The sequence below is a fragment of the Sapajus apella genome, unplaced genomic scaffold (genome assembly GCF_009761245.1).
Source record: "Sapajus apella isolate SASKATOON/1434 unplaced genomic scaffold, GSC_monkey_1.0 scaffold6, whole genome shotgun sequence".
Taxonomy (NCBI): domain Eukaryota; kingdom Metazoa; phylum Chordata; class Mammalia; order Primates; family Cebidae; genus Sapajus; species Sapajus apella.
In genome coordinates this window covers 25758867-25775569 of record NW_022436946.1, presented here as the reverse complement: position 1 = coordinate 25775569, position 16703 = coordinate 25758867, and the positions used below count along the sequence as shown (strand labels likewise).

At 34.2% G+C, this 16703-nt stretch overlaps 1 protein-coding gene across 10 annotated transcripts in view; it reads left to right on the top strand.

Annotated features, from left to right (window-relative positions):
- Positions 1-16703, top strand: part of NKAIN2 (sodium/potassium transporting ATPase interacting 2) — a 1033472-nt gene that overhangs the window by 302355 nt on the left and 714414 nt on the right. For 3 of the 10 annotated variants that reach the window (XR_004267625.1, XR_004267623.1, XM_032274379.1), the window contains exon 2: positions 15987-16050. The exons of the other annotated variants lie outside the window; for them this stretch is intronic. Coding sequence is in view for 1 of the 3 variants with exons in the window: in XM_032274379.1 (XP_032130270.1) it covers positions 16000-16050 (51 nt within the window). In the remaining 2 variants the exon portion in view is untranslated. The remainder of the gene's footprint in view (positions 1-15986; positions 16051-16703) is intronic. 10 annotated transcript variants of the gene reach the window in all.

The following is a 16703-nucleotide window of genomic DNA, read 5'->3' as shown; positions in this document are numbered from 1 at the left end:
AATTTTGAGTAAGGTTAAAAATAATCTACACAGCAATTTGATACCATGAAAAATGAGTGTGAATCAAAAAGAACTTTCCTTCATATTATCAACTTGGAAGCATTTGCCCATGTTCACATTAACTTTTCTAGAACACCAGTGAAAAAGTGAACTATATAGTAGTCCTGTGCAATTTGATAACTATATCTGCATCCTGTAGAGTCTGTTACTCTAATACTTCATCATTATCTTTAGTGTTATAACCTAATTAGAACTATCTGGTGAGCATATTAGGGTTCATACTAATGATCATCCCGATAAGTTAATTTTGTTCTAAATGAGATTTTTTTTTTATCTCTACTCAGTTCTATGGTTACTGCACAGCATTAATCTATAATAGCTAAGGGAGGTCACTGGCATTTTTTTCTGGGTAGCAGGATGCCCCACTGGTCCAGTGCTATGACACAGGTAGCTAGTGTGTATGTTTGGACAATACTCCCTCCTTAAAATACACCTGGATGCACTCATTTATGTGGAGGCTGAGCCATCTCTGGCAGTGGAAAAGACAAGACTTTTGTCAACATTGGAGTTTGAATAGGTACAACATATCTAATTGGATGAGGTTGTGAGGTACTGTGAAAAAAGCAAGGTTACAGGCAGGGATGAACTCGTCTTAAAGAATGAAGTCTTTTATAGTCAACAGGGTGACATAGCTGTGTGTGGCAACAGGAAAGCGAACCAGGCAGGTATAAGTGTTTGAGCAGGAAAACGCTTATGTGTCCTGGGTGTGGGTCCAAGTATAAAACTTCTAAATCATAGCGTAGCAGCAAGTGTTTGCCTTTCAGAGGAGCTTTTGTGGACAGGATTGGCTGACAGCAATCCTTGCCTGACCTAATCTGTGGAGATCTGCATGTCAGTGGGTATAGGGGCCCAAATGATCCCCTGGGGCCAGTGGTAGAGTTAAGGTGTGGTTATAAGAGGAGAGTGGCAGCATCACTTTTTGTATTAATGGTGGTGACAGCCCAGCAGGTACAAGGACCTGTGCAACAGTGGTTCTCTGGCCTTCTGTCTAGGAGAGAATGATCAATAAGACTGTAGTCAAGGATAGAGTGTGACCAAATCAATGGGACAGAGAGAGACACATATAAGAGACTGGTATCTCTGATCTCTGGAGAAGCACACATACTTTTGTATTCTAATGTAGATTGATTTTTAGGAAAAGATGGATTTAATGTGGTCATAGCCAGTCATCTCCAGTGTTGTAAATGACAACCAAATATTTAATAAAAATATAAATCCAGCCACATCAAGAGATAATTAATTTGCATAGTCACAGGATTCATCAATGTTTCATTTTTCTGATATTTGTTAAGGCCAAGTCATCAGGTTGTAAGACGGAATTCGTAAGGACAGAAAAACGTAATGGTGCCGCTTCCTTTGCTATTACATGCAAGTAACAGTGACAGCAAACACACCCTTTAGATTTGTCAACTCACTTAATTCTCTCTGTAACCTTATGAGGAAGGTGATGTTCTGTGTTTGTCTGTATTTTATATACGGGGAAATTAAGGCAGATTGAAGTTGAGTAATTTGTCCAGCAAATTCTACAGTTAGCAAATGGTAGAAAAGGGATTTGAACTCAAGTAGCATGTAATTACCCACCACATTATGCCCACTACTGGGAGTAAAATGCTATGCTAAAACATGTCATGTGACCAATAAATGGAATATTCATTTGAACTTTATGGCACTTTTTGACTGTGTTTAAATAATTTGTTTAAATCAAGATTTCATCTGAGTTTCCCTACTACATAATGCTTGTAGAGAGTCACAGTGATACTAGTTTACATGATTGAGTAGTTGGTGGCTTCTATTAGCAGGAAATTGATGACATGACAACCTGGAATGAGAAAAAGGGTTGAAAACACAGAAAATTTGTATTCCTTGAGAGTTTATGGTTTTTTGTTTTTATTGTTAGGGAAAACACTGTATTATTGTAGTATGTTTTAATTAAAGGTGAAATAAGATAGAGGGGTTTGTATCTATGATATCATATTGAGACAAATTCATTTAATGGTATCAGTGCAGCAATCGATAAATGCTTTGATTTTGTACTAAGAGATGAAAGTCTTACTTGGATAAAAATTTACAGAGCTGATTTTGTTACCTTAGGAAAGGCAGAATGATTTAAGCTTGGCAAATCTAAAATAAGTGTTCATTATTCTATTTAGATAAGCTGGAGGTATTTATCTGGTGATGTGCTTTATGACTGTCCTTGGCTCTGTCTTCCTCAGCATTTTAATAAATAACAGAATGAGGACATTGGTTGGTGAGTGATTATATTTATGATCCATTAATTCATTTATGAAAATTCATATTTACAGAGTACCTTCTATATGTGTCAGGCACTATCTTAGGCCATGAAATGCAACAGTGAACAAAATACAAAAAAGCATTGCCTTCATAGATTTCTACATTGAAGTGTGGAAAGAATCACCCACACACAGAAAAGACAAACAGTATATACTTTATCAATGACAGGCACTGTATACTATGTTAGTGATAGGCACTATTAATAAAACAAAGGAATAAAGTGGGTAGAAAGTGCCGAAGGTTCACAGTTTTTAATAAAGTAGTCAGGTAAGGCCTAGGAAGTACATTATTTAGATATATGGGGGAAGAGAAGAGGGTACAAGTGCAAAGGCCTGAGGCAAGAAACATCAAGTGTGACTGGAGCTAAGTAAGCCAGATGTGATGTCAGAGAAGGACAGGGTGAGGCCGGACCCACAGAGCTTCGCAAATCATGAAAGATGTTGGCTTTACTTGTGGGTGAATCAATGAAGCATTTGGAACAGAGCAGAGGTGTTACATAGCTTCACTTGTTTTTTAAATGGTGTGATTCTAGTTGATAGGGTGGAAAGCCAATTGTAGGAGAAATAAATGATAGAAGTAAGGAGAGCTACTGCAATAATGCAACCAAAAGGTGATGGTAACAGTAATTATTGAGATGGTAGCTCAATTTTTGGATGTTTGTTTATCACGGAGGTAGAATTTAAATTATTCATACTGTGTACCAGGTACTGTTTTTTATGATGTATTAGGGTTGAAAAAAACCCACTTAACCTGAGGTCTATAGTCTTAACAAATATTTCAATGTACAGTACAGTGTTGTTAACTATAGGCACGACGTTGTATCCAGATCTCTAGAACTTACTCATCTTGCATAACTGAAACTTTACACCTGTTGAAAAGAAACCCCATATTTCCTTACCTCTTTTTCAACCTACAGCAACCACCATTCTACTTCCTGCTTCTAGAAATTTAACTATTTTAGATTCCTCACATAAGTATCTGTCCTCTTGTGACTGGCATATCTCACCCTGCATAAGGTGTTCAGAGTTCATTTGTGTTATCGCATACAATAGGATTTCCTTCTTTATTAAGTCTGCATAATATTCCATTGTATCTATATCACATGTTTTTCCTACTCATCCATCAATGGACATTTAAGCTGTTTTCACATCTTGGCTTTTATGAATTATGTTGCAATGGACATGTAAGTTCAAATATCTTTTTGAGATCCCTATTTTAATTCTTTTGAGTAAATAACTAGAAATGGGATAATTGGATTATTAGTACTTATATTTATTAATTTTTTGAGGAACCCCCATAGTGTTTTCCATAGAAGATGTACCATTTTACATTCCCTTCAACAGTGTACAAGAATTCCAGTAACTCCACATATTTGTCAATATTTGTTATTTGTTTCTTGGTAATAGACATCCTAATAGGTACAAGGTAATATATCAATAGGTTCTAGTTTACCTTTCCTGATGATTAGTGATGTTGAGCATCTTTACATATACATGGTGTTCATGTGTATATCATCTGTGAAGAAACATCTATTCAAGGCTAGTTTACCAAAGGCCAATTTTTTTTTTGACCATAACAATAAAGCTATGTTAGAAATCCAGTCATATGGCTATCATGGAAAGTATACTTAATGAAGAAAAAAGAGTTCAGATTTAACATTTTGTATGTATCTTTCCCTTTTTAAGCTACTAAGATCAAAATAATCGAAGAAAATGGTAAGCCTTTAAAGACAGATATTACTACTTCCTCTAGCCTCAGGTTGTATTTTCTATTTTTGTTGGATGTCTTTCGGTTTGCTTTTTATAATTAAACAAGTCTTTTACCTCCTTAATTTATTCTTATATATTTTTTTCCTCATGTTGCTACTGTAAATGACACTCTTTGCCTAATGTTTTCAGATAGTTTTTCACTAGTAAATAGAAATGAAGCTGACTTTTGCAGGTTCGTTTTGTATCCTGTAATTTTACTAAATGAATTTATTTGTTCTAACAGTGCTTTTATGGAGTCTCTAGTGTTAAGCTCATGTGTCTATATGTCTATAGACAACTTTAGTGTTGTCTATGTATAAGAACATGTATGTGTGTATATATATGTGTGTATATATATATGATCATGTAAAATGCAATTGGAAAATTTTACTTCTTTCTGTCTTTGATGTCATCAGTTTCTTTTTCTGGCATAATTGCTCTAGATAGAACTTCTAGTAATTTTCCGAAAGAAGTGGTGAGAGTGACATTCTTGCCTCATTCCTGATTGCAGAGACAAACTTTCAGTTTTTTACTGTTAAGTCTGATATTAGTTGTGGACTTTTCATATATCACTCTTATTATATTGAGGTGATTTCTTTTACTTCTCATTTTCGACAGTTTTTATCATAGAAGGTGTTGAATTTTGCCAAATGCTTTTTGTGCATCTGTTGAGATGATCCTGTGATTTTTTTACCTTTATTCTGTTGATTTTCTGTATCACATTAATTCATTTGGGCATGTTGAACATCCGTACATCACATGAATAAATTCCACATAATAATCATCTATGCTCTCTTTAATTGACTGTCAGATTCCATTTGCTAGTATTTTATGAGAATTTTTTACATCTATATTTATCATAGATATTGGTGTGTAGTTTTCTTGTTGTTTCTTTATCTGGTTTTGATATCAGGATAATTGCTGGCCTCAAAAATTGAGTTTCTAAGTGTTCCCTCATTTTTTTTTCCAACAGTGCATTAAAACAATATTTTACTATGATCAAGTGGAATTTATCCCAGGGATGTAAAGATAATTTCACATAGGCAAATCAATAAATGATGCATCACATTAACAGAAGGGACAAAAACCCTCTGATCATTTCAGTAGACACAGAAAAAGTATTTAATAAAATTCAACATATCCTCATAATAGGGAAAAAGTGTGTACTTGGTTAAATGGTTGTTGCTTTTTTTCTCTTTTCTTCTTAAAAATAATTTCAACTTTTAGATTCAGGGGTGCATGTATGGATTTTTTACATGGATATATTGTATGATGCTGAGGTTTGAGGTACAGATGATGCGGTTTTTGGTTTTCTGTTCCTGGATTAATTTGCTTAGGAGAATGACCTTCATCTGCATCCAAGTTGCTGCAAAAGATATGATTTTATGGCTGCATAACATTCCATGGTGTTTATATAACGCATTTTCTTTATCCAGCCCACCATGAGTGGACACCTAGGTTGATTCCATGTCTTCACTTTTGCGAATAGTGCTGAGATGAACATGCAAGTGTATGCATATTTTTGGTACAGCGATTTATTTTCTTTGAGTATATACCCAGTTCCCTCATTTTCAATTTCTTATTTTAAATGTTCAGTAGAATTTACTAGTGAAGTCATCTTATCCTGGGCTTTTATTTTTTGAGAGGTATTTGATTACTGATTCTATTTCTTTGTGATATAGTTTTGTTATGTGTGTCTCTAGCAATGTGTTCATTTATTCTAGATTATGTAATTTGTTAGAGTATGATTTTTTATACTAGTCTCTTACGTGATCTAACATATGTAATACTCTGGAGAAAGACGCATGTCTGTTTGAGAAGAGTGTATTCTGCTCCTGTTTGGTAGAATGCTCTGTAAATATCAGGTCCATTTTTTCTTTAATGTTATTCAAATTATCTGTTTTCTTATTGATCTGTCTGGATGTTGTGTCCATTATTGAAAATGAGGGGTGAAGTCTCCTGCTATTATTGTATTGTGGTCTATTTCTCCTTTCAATTCTGTCAATGTTTGCTTTCTGTATTGAGGTACTCTGATGTTGAGTGCACATATATGTTTATCATTGCTCTATCTTCTTGATGCATTGACCCTTTTATCATTATAAAAGATTTTTCTTTGTCTTCTATAATAGTTTTTGACTTAATGGCCCTTGTCTCATGTACCGCTACTCTTTTTGGTTATGATTTATTAATACCTGGAATATCATTTTCTATCCCATTCACTTTCAGCCTATGTGTGTCATCCTTAAATCTAAAGTAAGTTTCTTATTCTTTTTTTAATCCATTCCATCACTCTGTGTCTTTTGATTAGAGAGTTTAATCCATTTAAAGTAATTATTGATAGGAAAAGATTTGCTATTGCCATTTTGTTGTTTCTTATTCTTCTTATAGTACTTTTGTATGTCTTCCTTTCTTGTTTTACTTTGAGTTTTGCTGGTTTATATTGTTATGCTTTGATTAGTTTTTACAGATTTGTATGTGTGTGTGGTTACCTTGGTACTTACATAAAACATCTTACAACAGTCTATGCTGATTATTTAAGTTTAATTGCATACAAAAACTTACAATTTAACTTCTTCCCCACAACATACTTTGTTATTATTTTCAAAATATATTCATAATTGTGTTTGTATCTTTATAGTTTTCAAAATAATTTTTTCTTTTAACTTTTATGCTAGAATTAAATGTGTTTTACTCACCACAATACAATAATACAACCCTTATATTTGTTTATATATTTACTTTCCTCAAGCAGTTTTATACTTTCTTATGCTTTAATGTGGCTATTTAATGTCTTTTCATTTTGACTTAAAGAATACCCTTTAAAATTTCTTGTAAGCCAGGTCCAGTAGTGATGATCTTCCTCAATTTATTTTGTTTGGAAAAGTCTTTCTCTCTCATTTTTGAAGGACAGTTTTTGCCAGGTGGAGTATTATTTGATGGCAGTTTTTTTTCCTTCAGCACTTTGAATATATTACCTCACTTTCTTCTGCTCTACATGGTTTCTGTCGATAAGCTTACTCATAGGCTCATGAATCTGAGATGAATTCAAAATTCTCTGTTTGTCTTTACTTTTGATAATTTGATTAAAATGTGTCTGAGTGTGGATTTCTTTGAATTTATCATACTGATGTTCTTTCGGCTCATGGATATGGATGTTCATTAACTTCCCAGATTTGAGAAGGCTTCAGCAATTATTTCTTTGAATAAGCTTTCTTTTTGTTTTTCTCTATTATCATTCAGAGATTACCATAATTTGTTTATTGGTCTATTTGCTGATATCCCATAAATTTATTAAGCTTTAACATTTTTTTCTATTTTTTTTTTTTCTTTTTGCTCTTCTGAGTTATTTCCAGTGACTTCTATTCCAGTTCACCAATCCTTCCTTCTGCTTGATCTAGTCTGTTGCTGAACCCCTTTAGTGCATTTTCAGGCCACTTACGTTCTGCACCTTCATGATTTTGGTTTAGTACTTTTTAATATTTTCTCTTTGTTGAAATTCTTACATTGTACATACATTAGGCTCTTTACCTCAGCAAACAACCTCTTTAAAGTTATTTTTAATTCATTGTCAGGTTAACCATTTAATTAGCGTTGATTTCTGGAGATGCATCTTGTTGTTTTGTCTGGAGCATCTTAGTCTGATTTTTTATTTTCCTTGACTCTCTCTGTTGGTATCTGCACATTAGACGAAGCAGACACCGTTGTCAATCTTTACTGACTTGACCAGTACAGAAGGCTCCCATCAATCAATCTACCCAGGGATTCTGGCGGCCTCTATCAACTCTTTTCCTCACACACAAGGGGAAGGCTTTGTCAGCTTACTCTGTGATGAACTGAAGCTCTGGTATCTATAAGCTACTGTTTCTATTTTTCCTCAGGTGGCTAGATTGTGCCATATCCATCAGAGTTTCAGGACTCACAAGGCAGAAGCTAGTTGTTTCAGAAGCCCTGAGATATTGTAGCATTGGACAAACAGGTCAGTTCTTTCCCTTCCAAGAGGAAAGTTGAGAATTGGGATTCTTTTTGTTTGTTTGCTCACTCTGTGCTGAGCAGTGGGGAGGATCAATGGCGTATACCAACCTCAGGTGTTGCTGACATTCTTCAGGTGTCTAGATTAAGCTGTGCCCATCATAACTTCAAGACTAACAAGACAAATGCCAGTTCTCTGCCTGCCAGCCTCCCACCCCTCACCACCTACCCCACTTTCTTGGAAGTGCTAAGACATTGAACATGTGATCCAAGCCCTTACCTCCCCTGGGTGAAACCAGGAGCTTGGGCATCTCTTTCTGATCTTAGGGAACCACACTGAGAGAAGGGTTTCGGTGAGATGGTGTTTCATACTCTCTACCAGCTCTAGTGAGTCTTGTTTTGCATCCTCCGAGGGTGCAGGAACCTTTCGATTAGTTTCTGATTTCTCACACAGGGAATTCTTCCATCAGTTGTGGCTGAATTGGTATGCTTGTATGAAGAAGAAGTGTCCAGGAATTCCTATTCTGCTATCTTGCTGACATCACTCTGCTACATTCTTGTGTGATTAGTTTTGTAGGCATATATTTTTATATCTCTTGGGTAAATACTAACAATTATATTATCGTTGGCATATAGAGTAGGCATGTATTTAACATTGTAAGGTATCTTACAGCTTTTCAAAATGTTTTATTTTCATTCTGACTAGCAGTCTATGATATTTCCAGTTGCTCTGCATTCTAGCTAACATGTTGTGTTATCAGCCTTTTTAATTTCAGGAATAGTACTATGTGTGGAGTAAAATTTTAATAGGGTCTTAATTAGCATTTTCTGGATATATTTTTATGGACATTGAGTAGGTTTATGATGATTGGATGTTGTTTCTAGGGAAAGAACAGTAAAAAGGATGGCACTAGGGACATTTGGCCTTATCAACTAAAAAGTAGTATTGTCCATTAACTGAAATGGAATGACTGAAATATAGCAGGTGGGGACAGGGAAAGGAATATAAAAAATTCTGTATTAGGCATGTTAATTTGATATTCCTATTAGATAAGTTCAAGTGGAGATGTCAAGTAGCAAGTTGACTATATGAGTGTTTAGTTCAGGGAAGTATCTATTTAAAGATCATCAGGATATAGATGACAGTAAAGCCGTGAGATTTGGTGAGATCACTAAGGGAGGAATTGTAAGTAGAAATGAGCTGAGAACGAAGGGCTGGACTTTTCCATAATTGGACACATTAAAAGAAACCAGGAAAAGATTTCAAGATGAAGTAGCCAGAGAGGACAGAGGAAACATGAGAATGTGACACTCAGAAGCCTGAGAAAGGAGAGCTTTCAATTGAGAAACAGTGATTAACTGTTCCTGATGTTACCTAAAGGGAGGATTCTACTACATTCTTAGGGAACAAAAGGTTGTGGTCAGAGGGTGGGATGCTTGAAGCTATAATTATATTCAGTTCTAGTTATTAGTCATGTAAAGGTCTATAGAATGATCATTGAGACAGTGGCTCTATTTTACTGAGGGACAAGGTCACAGGAAGAAGAAGTTCAAGAGACAGAAAGGTCAGTTTGTTGGAAGCATGTTGGAACAAGTGATAGGCAATTGGAAAAGCTTTTTAAAAATGTGTGTGTGTAAATGTGTGTGTGTGTGTGTGTGTGTGTGTGTTTGACAAGCAAGAATAATAGGCTAAATCTGTCAACATGTCATTTAATAAGATTAAAGGAAGTTTTGTATTTAGGTGTAATATATTAAAATATCCGGGAAGTAATTATTTAACATTAGGCTATATATATGGAATTTAATGGATTTAGTTGACTGTGAATTTAGTAAAGCTTTGCCAATTAGATTCTTAATAATGATTTCCAATAAATTTTTTCAAAAAGGACTTACCAAAAACATGGTTAATCCTTAGCTGTATTAAATAATTTTAGCAACCAAAGTAAGAAAGGCCGCTTCTCTTTATGAGCATAGGTCAGCCACACCTTAAATGCCATGCACCTTCACATATTCTATACAGAGCATGTCAAAGGAAGAGAGAATAGGATTATGAGTGAAGTTCAAGCCTTATCACATGGCAATAGTGTTATCAGACAGACAATTTCAAATATTTCCCTTGAGGAAAAAAAATAAGGAAAAATAAATGAGTGGCATTTTGTATTCCTCCCTGAGCAGTAGTGACAGGAAAATGTAGAGATACCCCTTCTTGGCAGCATTAAGAATTTTTATATTTTAGTGATTGATAGCACTGCTTCAGCATCAATGTAATTCTTAAAAATTTTTGAAAATCAGTAAACGAGTTAACTTTATGGTGAAGACATCAAATTTTATGAATTCTAAAACACCATCAATTATACCATATACAATTATTTTTTGTTGCAAACTGCAATCATAATTATGATATGCCTTCACTTTTAAAACTCATTCTGATTTCAGAAATATTAAAATATAAAAAAGGGTGTTGGTATATATTAGTGATGTGCAGTAATTAAAAACTAAATCTCCTCAACTTTTCATTTTATTCAATAATTTGTATTATTCAATGTTGGTGTCTTAGTATGCTATGTATCTTTCAAATAATCCAAATCCAAAAAAACATATTTTTGAAAACACAGACTTTTTACTAAATATCAAATTCCTTTTTATACGAAATATTATATTTGTATTATAGTTAGAAGACTGCTAATGCTTCCCCTGAATAACTTTTCAAAGCATGTTCAGCTCTTAGAGATCAGTAACAAAATTCTTATTGGGTTAATATCAGTTTTTCAGATAAAATGTTATTCTTCATTTGCTGCACTGATGCCATTTCTTTTCGCTATTAGTAACAAAATTGAGGCTATATAAAGAATATGTTAGAGATACCATATATCCTAATTACTCCACCTGAAGTACCTTCAGCAGTTTGCACTAAGTTGTTCTTTTGGCTGTGTTCTGAAGTAGCTCGTACCCTTGTACCTTCTGGTTAATGGGTGAATTTTGTCAGTGCATTCTATCTTTATTTGTAAGAGTTCTTCCTTGAAGTCAGATTAGGCTATCAAGGGAACTGTATGCTTCTAAGATGTTTGTGTAATGTTGATTAATGTGTCAGTGCATTGTAACTTTATTCTAACAATTCTTTATCATTTAAAAGCATCTTGAATTCAAGATGCTTTAACTTTAATGCAGATTTTCTTACGAACCATCCTAAAAACTTGGTTGCAATAATACTGCTGAAAGAACATTGGTTTTGTTTTACGTGAATATCTTCCAGAAAGAGGGACTTGAACCTTAAGTAAATTTAGTGGAGAACAAAGAAGTGGCACTTCAGGAAAGTGCTATGGAGCAGCTATTTCTAACATCAAAACATCTGGTAACTTGCAAGCTTGATGGTTTTCTAATTATTGAATACCAGCTACATGTAACTATAGCCATTATATAATCATGTTTAAAGATGAGAGTAAGGAAAGTGGTAAAGATCTAGATAATATGTAATCTTATTTAATTCATGTTTATGAATGATGCAGAAAAAAGTAAGAAAAACACTGGGCCATAGATATACACTTTCATAGAAAGCCAAGTAGTGAAGGCATTTAGTACAGATCATTTTGGAACCATGCACAGGAGAATACAGGACTGATGCGAAGCTCTGCTTATTTCTTAGAGTAATTAGCTATAAAATGCTTTTTTATTTTGAATTATTAACCTTTCTCATTATTTGCCTTCCCACCATCAAAGTCATGAGACATAAAGGTGGGATGAATTAATTTCATTTTTTTTCAAGAGCAAATTTGAAGTGAATTCAGTTTTGGCTAAGATAGAAAACTTTATTTCATAGAAAAATTCTCTGGGGAGGTCCAGGAGAAAAATTAATATTGTATTTGCATACCATAGTTAGGATCACAGATGAACTTCAGTGGTACCCAATTACCTATATCTAAGCAAAAGGCAAAGCCTTCCCTCCTAAATGATCTGTTTGAGACATTTGATAACGTCTATCTCAATATTTTAGATTGTCCAGGAAGCAATCAGCTTGGCAAAACGGTCAGCACAGACATATATATATATATATATGTCTATGCAATGAGACACATATATAAATGTATATGCTGTGAGACACACAAACACACACACACACACACACACACACACACATATATATATATATATATATATATATATATATGCAATGATACAGAAAGCTGACCTAAACATCTTCCTGTGTTCTACCCTATTCTGATTTTAGTTGCATCAGTATAATTCCATATTGGCATCATTCCCTCTTTTATTTTATTTTGCATCGCCATATAAAGCTACTGTTAAGGTGTCTACTCCATCCTAAATCTCATTTGATCTCTAAGTAAAAGTTCTTAAAACTATCAGGACAAGATGGTCATACCTTAGGAGGTATCCTAGCTAAACTAAGTGTATGTGGTTTTCTCTGTCCTCAAGATACAGCCCTGTAGTTAGCTGCAGATTTTTTTCAGCTGAGGTCTTTGTGATGTCAGAGTATTTTATTTCATTCTTGTATTCTAGAGGTTTAAACTGAGCCCTGGGGATAAGGCATGATGCTGTCAGGGGCAGGAGTTCAAATATCTTTTCTTTCAGTTCTTTTTCTTTATAACTGATACTCTCATTTATTTATATCCAATCTTAATTTAAAAAGAGGTATGGCTAAAAATATGCACACATTGCAATAACATAAAATGAATTTTAAAATAAGAATAAAAAGGAAACAACACTAGGAAACTCAAATGAAGCCAAAGGTAAATTTAGAAAGTAGAAAGGGATGCTCTGCAATGTAAACAGGAAGATTGCAAGTATTATCTTTAAATAATTTTTTTTCACTTCTAAATGAAGAGAAAACAAACCATTACAAGAATTGAAGTGGTCATGCTATTAATACTAACTAATACCTCAGGAGGAAACAAAAATTTTGCATTTCAGTTCTCATAGGGAGCACTGGGATGAAGTTAACAGCATCCTCAATGATACCCTCTCCAGTGAGTACAATAAAAATTATTGTAGGCATTTTCTTATTGTCTACATTTAATATAAGCCCAGAGGTGACAGCAACATGAAAACTCAGTAAAAAGCACTTTTATAAAACAGTGATCATCTGAAAACAGCAATCTCTGAGGACAGAGGACTATAATCATGTCATTTTGTTCCTGGGATAAAAAACTTAGAATATATAGAGCAGTAAATTGGCAAAGTCATCCTGTTTAGGCCAGAGTAAATATTTTGGGTTTGAAGGTCATGTGTTATCCATCTCAACCTCTTAATTCTGCCTTTTTAGCATGAAAGCAGCCATAGATAAAGTGTAAGTGGATGGGGGTACCAATAAAACTCTAAACAAATAGATAGTGAGCCAGATTTGGTTCACGGACTGTCGTTTGCCAAATCTGATCTAGAGAAATAGGTTTTTATTCACATTAGAGGTTCATCTAGTTTGTAACATCTCAGAGCAAATTTTTAATAAATACTTGAAAGCAAAGATTAGAAATTCAAGTATATCTCTGAAATTAAAGACCTGAAAGACATTCTATTACCATTTAAGGGTACCATATGATAGAGCTCCCCAACCAGAAAGTGATTGATATCTTCATTTAAAAAGTAAAGAATTTACCAGAGCTACCTTACCTCTGATTAAAGAAGGATGAATGAGTGTAATTAATTGGGGAACATTTCCCCCTCACCCCAAAATTCTGCATTCTACAGAACAAATGTATGTTCATATGTGACTCATAGAAAGTATAATAATAAATTATGTGCACCTGGAAATGATCACCCACCTACCAGATCTGTGAACACAAGCAGGTTTTCTCACCTATCTTTAACGAAATCTCCTTATCAGGAAATTGGACATAATAATTTATTCCTCACAGGTCTGCTATGAGGCAAAATGTTTAGCCATTAGATGAATGATTCATATGAATTAATAGATCATAGTTTGGGCCCTAAAGAATATGCCAGAACTCCCAAACTGTTGCATACAGGACTGTACCCAACTCATAGATGTATTTGCTTTGTCCTGTGAAACATGGACTGCATAAGCATCTGCGATGCAAATGAGAAAAAAAATATGGTAACTTTATATGAAAAAAATAGATTTTAGGGAAAAGAAAAACAAGTAGAAGATCTGGCTGCCTTAGGCCTGCTGCATTGAATGAAAACAGACCATGTGAGCAAGGCATGTGGCCTCCAGTGTGCACAGCTGCTCCTGGACACCTGTCACCCTGGAGCTCAGACTGGGCACTGCTACCATTCACAACCCAGCTCGTCCTGCTGTGTTGCTTTAGTAGTGTCCCGAAGAAACAAAAATCCTTCTTGGTCCCATGTATATGTCTTTTTCTTTTGTATATCTGGTCTGCATCATTTTTTTTTCTATTATGTGGCTCTTGTGAGGATCACAGAGTAACATAAGTCAGGAGGTTAATAGTAGCTCTGTGATAAAGGAATTCTCTAGTTAGGTAAGTTTAGGCATGCTTAAGGAAGCAAAGAAACCAGGTGTCTTCTGTGTGCCTCTCATTATCTTTTAATATATTAATGAACAGTTTCAGTTTCCAAGATAAGAGTGCACTATACAGCGATCTCAAACTCATTCTAGAAAATACAGTATTTAAATTTTTATTTTAATGCCCTATACATCATGGTCACTTAGCTATTGACCACATTTTTCCCATGGAACGTGGTTTGGAAACAATGCTATTAAAATCCTCATAGATCTTGTAATTTTAAAATAAGCATCCCAGATATATTTGTTGCGAATGGTATCCATCAATTACCTGATAACTGAACCTACTTTATAACGTTACTGGATAATAATAGTATCAAGAGTAATATAGGTAAGATTTGTTGAATACTTAAAGGCAACAGGTAAGCACTTAGCTAGATTATCTTATTTAATCTTCACAAAAATTCTATAAAGTGGATTCTCTTTTCTCTCTTCTATAATGGTCAAAATGAGGTAGAGTGAAGCTAATAACTTGCTGGTCACACAGCTGCCAAATAAGGCAACTAATGTCTTTTACCCTTACTCTTAGCTGCTGGACTTCACTGCCTTGACTTAATGCAGTAAGAGTTGGAAACATATACTCCAAATCATATCTCAATTAGGTTGATCTTGGATTTGTTTCTTCCTGTATTAATGATATATAAATATAAACTGCCTGTTGAAAATCACTCTAGCTCTTAAATATAAAACCTTAATAAAAGTAGAAAAGTATATGTTAGATTTAATTTTGTATTTGCTGGAACATATGGCTGGCTAATTCAGTAGACTCAACCAATTTATAAGAATTAAAAGGGAGAGGTCATGAAACTTCTTGCTTTTTGATTTTAAAATAGTGTACTATTTGATGAGGGGTTTTCTAAAGAAACTGATACTCGTGGTTCTATTAAGGCACAGATTTCTTCTATCAGTCCCAGCGCGTACTGATTAGTCTTAGACTGTTCTCTATTTAAAGAAAGTGAAGGCCAAAAAAGAACAGTAAAAGCTAAACATAATGTTCTGAAATCTTTTCCACAGACTGATAGAAATTTAACAGTGCTTAGTAGAGAAATAGATATGCCTAAACTCCCTTTGAACTCATGTGATCACTCCTCACCTTGCCCTGCCATCTTGTGTATAATTTTGCCCCAAGAGGTACAGCCTTTTAATTTACTAAAGGGAAAAAATATGACACAGTGTTGAGACGATTTTCAGATCTAGGGGTTGATAGAATGAAAAAGAAGTTAAGTTTTTCTAGGTAGTTGGTAAAGGGCAAGGGTTGGTAGACCTGGGAAGCAAATTAATGTTCCAGCATGCTGTGAAGTTTATTTTAGAAGCTCTAAATTATGTGGGTCAAATTCCAAGCCTTGTTGAATTAGTTGGGGTTGCCTTTAAATGGGTCACCCTCTAATCATGCCTTATTTGTCCCTCTGGTGTATTTACAGGTACTGAAGATGGATGGGGATCATTAGGTATCTCTTATTATATTGTCCCACAAATATCTTAACCGTGAGTTTTTCAGAGTAATATTTTTCCATTTGTGTCTACAGGGTAATATATATTTGAAGAATTCATGACCATACCTCAATGTTCATGTTTCACTGAGATTGTTTCATTTTCATCCAGAAAAAAAGATTTATTTTATGTAAATAATATATATTTTTCTGGTTCTGAAAATGATGTAATTGAAGACGACTTGGAAAATGTTGGTACGAAATATATGACTTAAAGTCACCCAATAGCACATCTACTTCTAAATACTTAATTTGAATTGCCTATTCTTTTGATTTACATATGTTTTTTCATGTAACATTGAGATCGCTTAGTATATATATTTTTAATTATTTCCATTTTAAAATGAACATTGTGAACATGTTATCTTTAAAACAAGATGTTTAATCTGGGTAGATAAGAAAGCATATATTCAATAGTTTTATTCAATGAAATAATTGCTGATTTTGTACAACTTACTCTCATATTTATCCATGTTATTAGACTGACTTCAGAGAGGATAGTTTTATAGTCTGTAGTTTTAAGGGAAATTTATTGACATATAAAGCTCAACAAGAGGAAAGTAGACCTAATTATCATATTTCTAACCTGTCTGCATTTTGTGATGCTGTATTACCATGAGCTCAGGTGATCCTAGATGCCTGCAAATT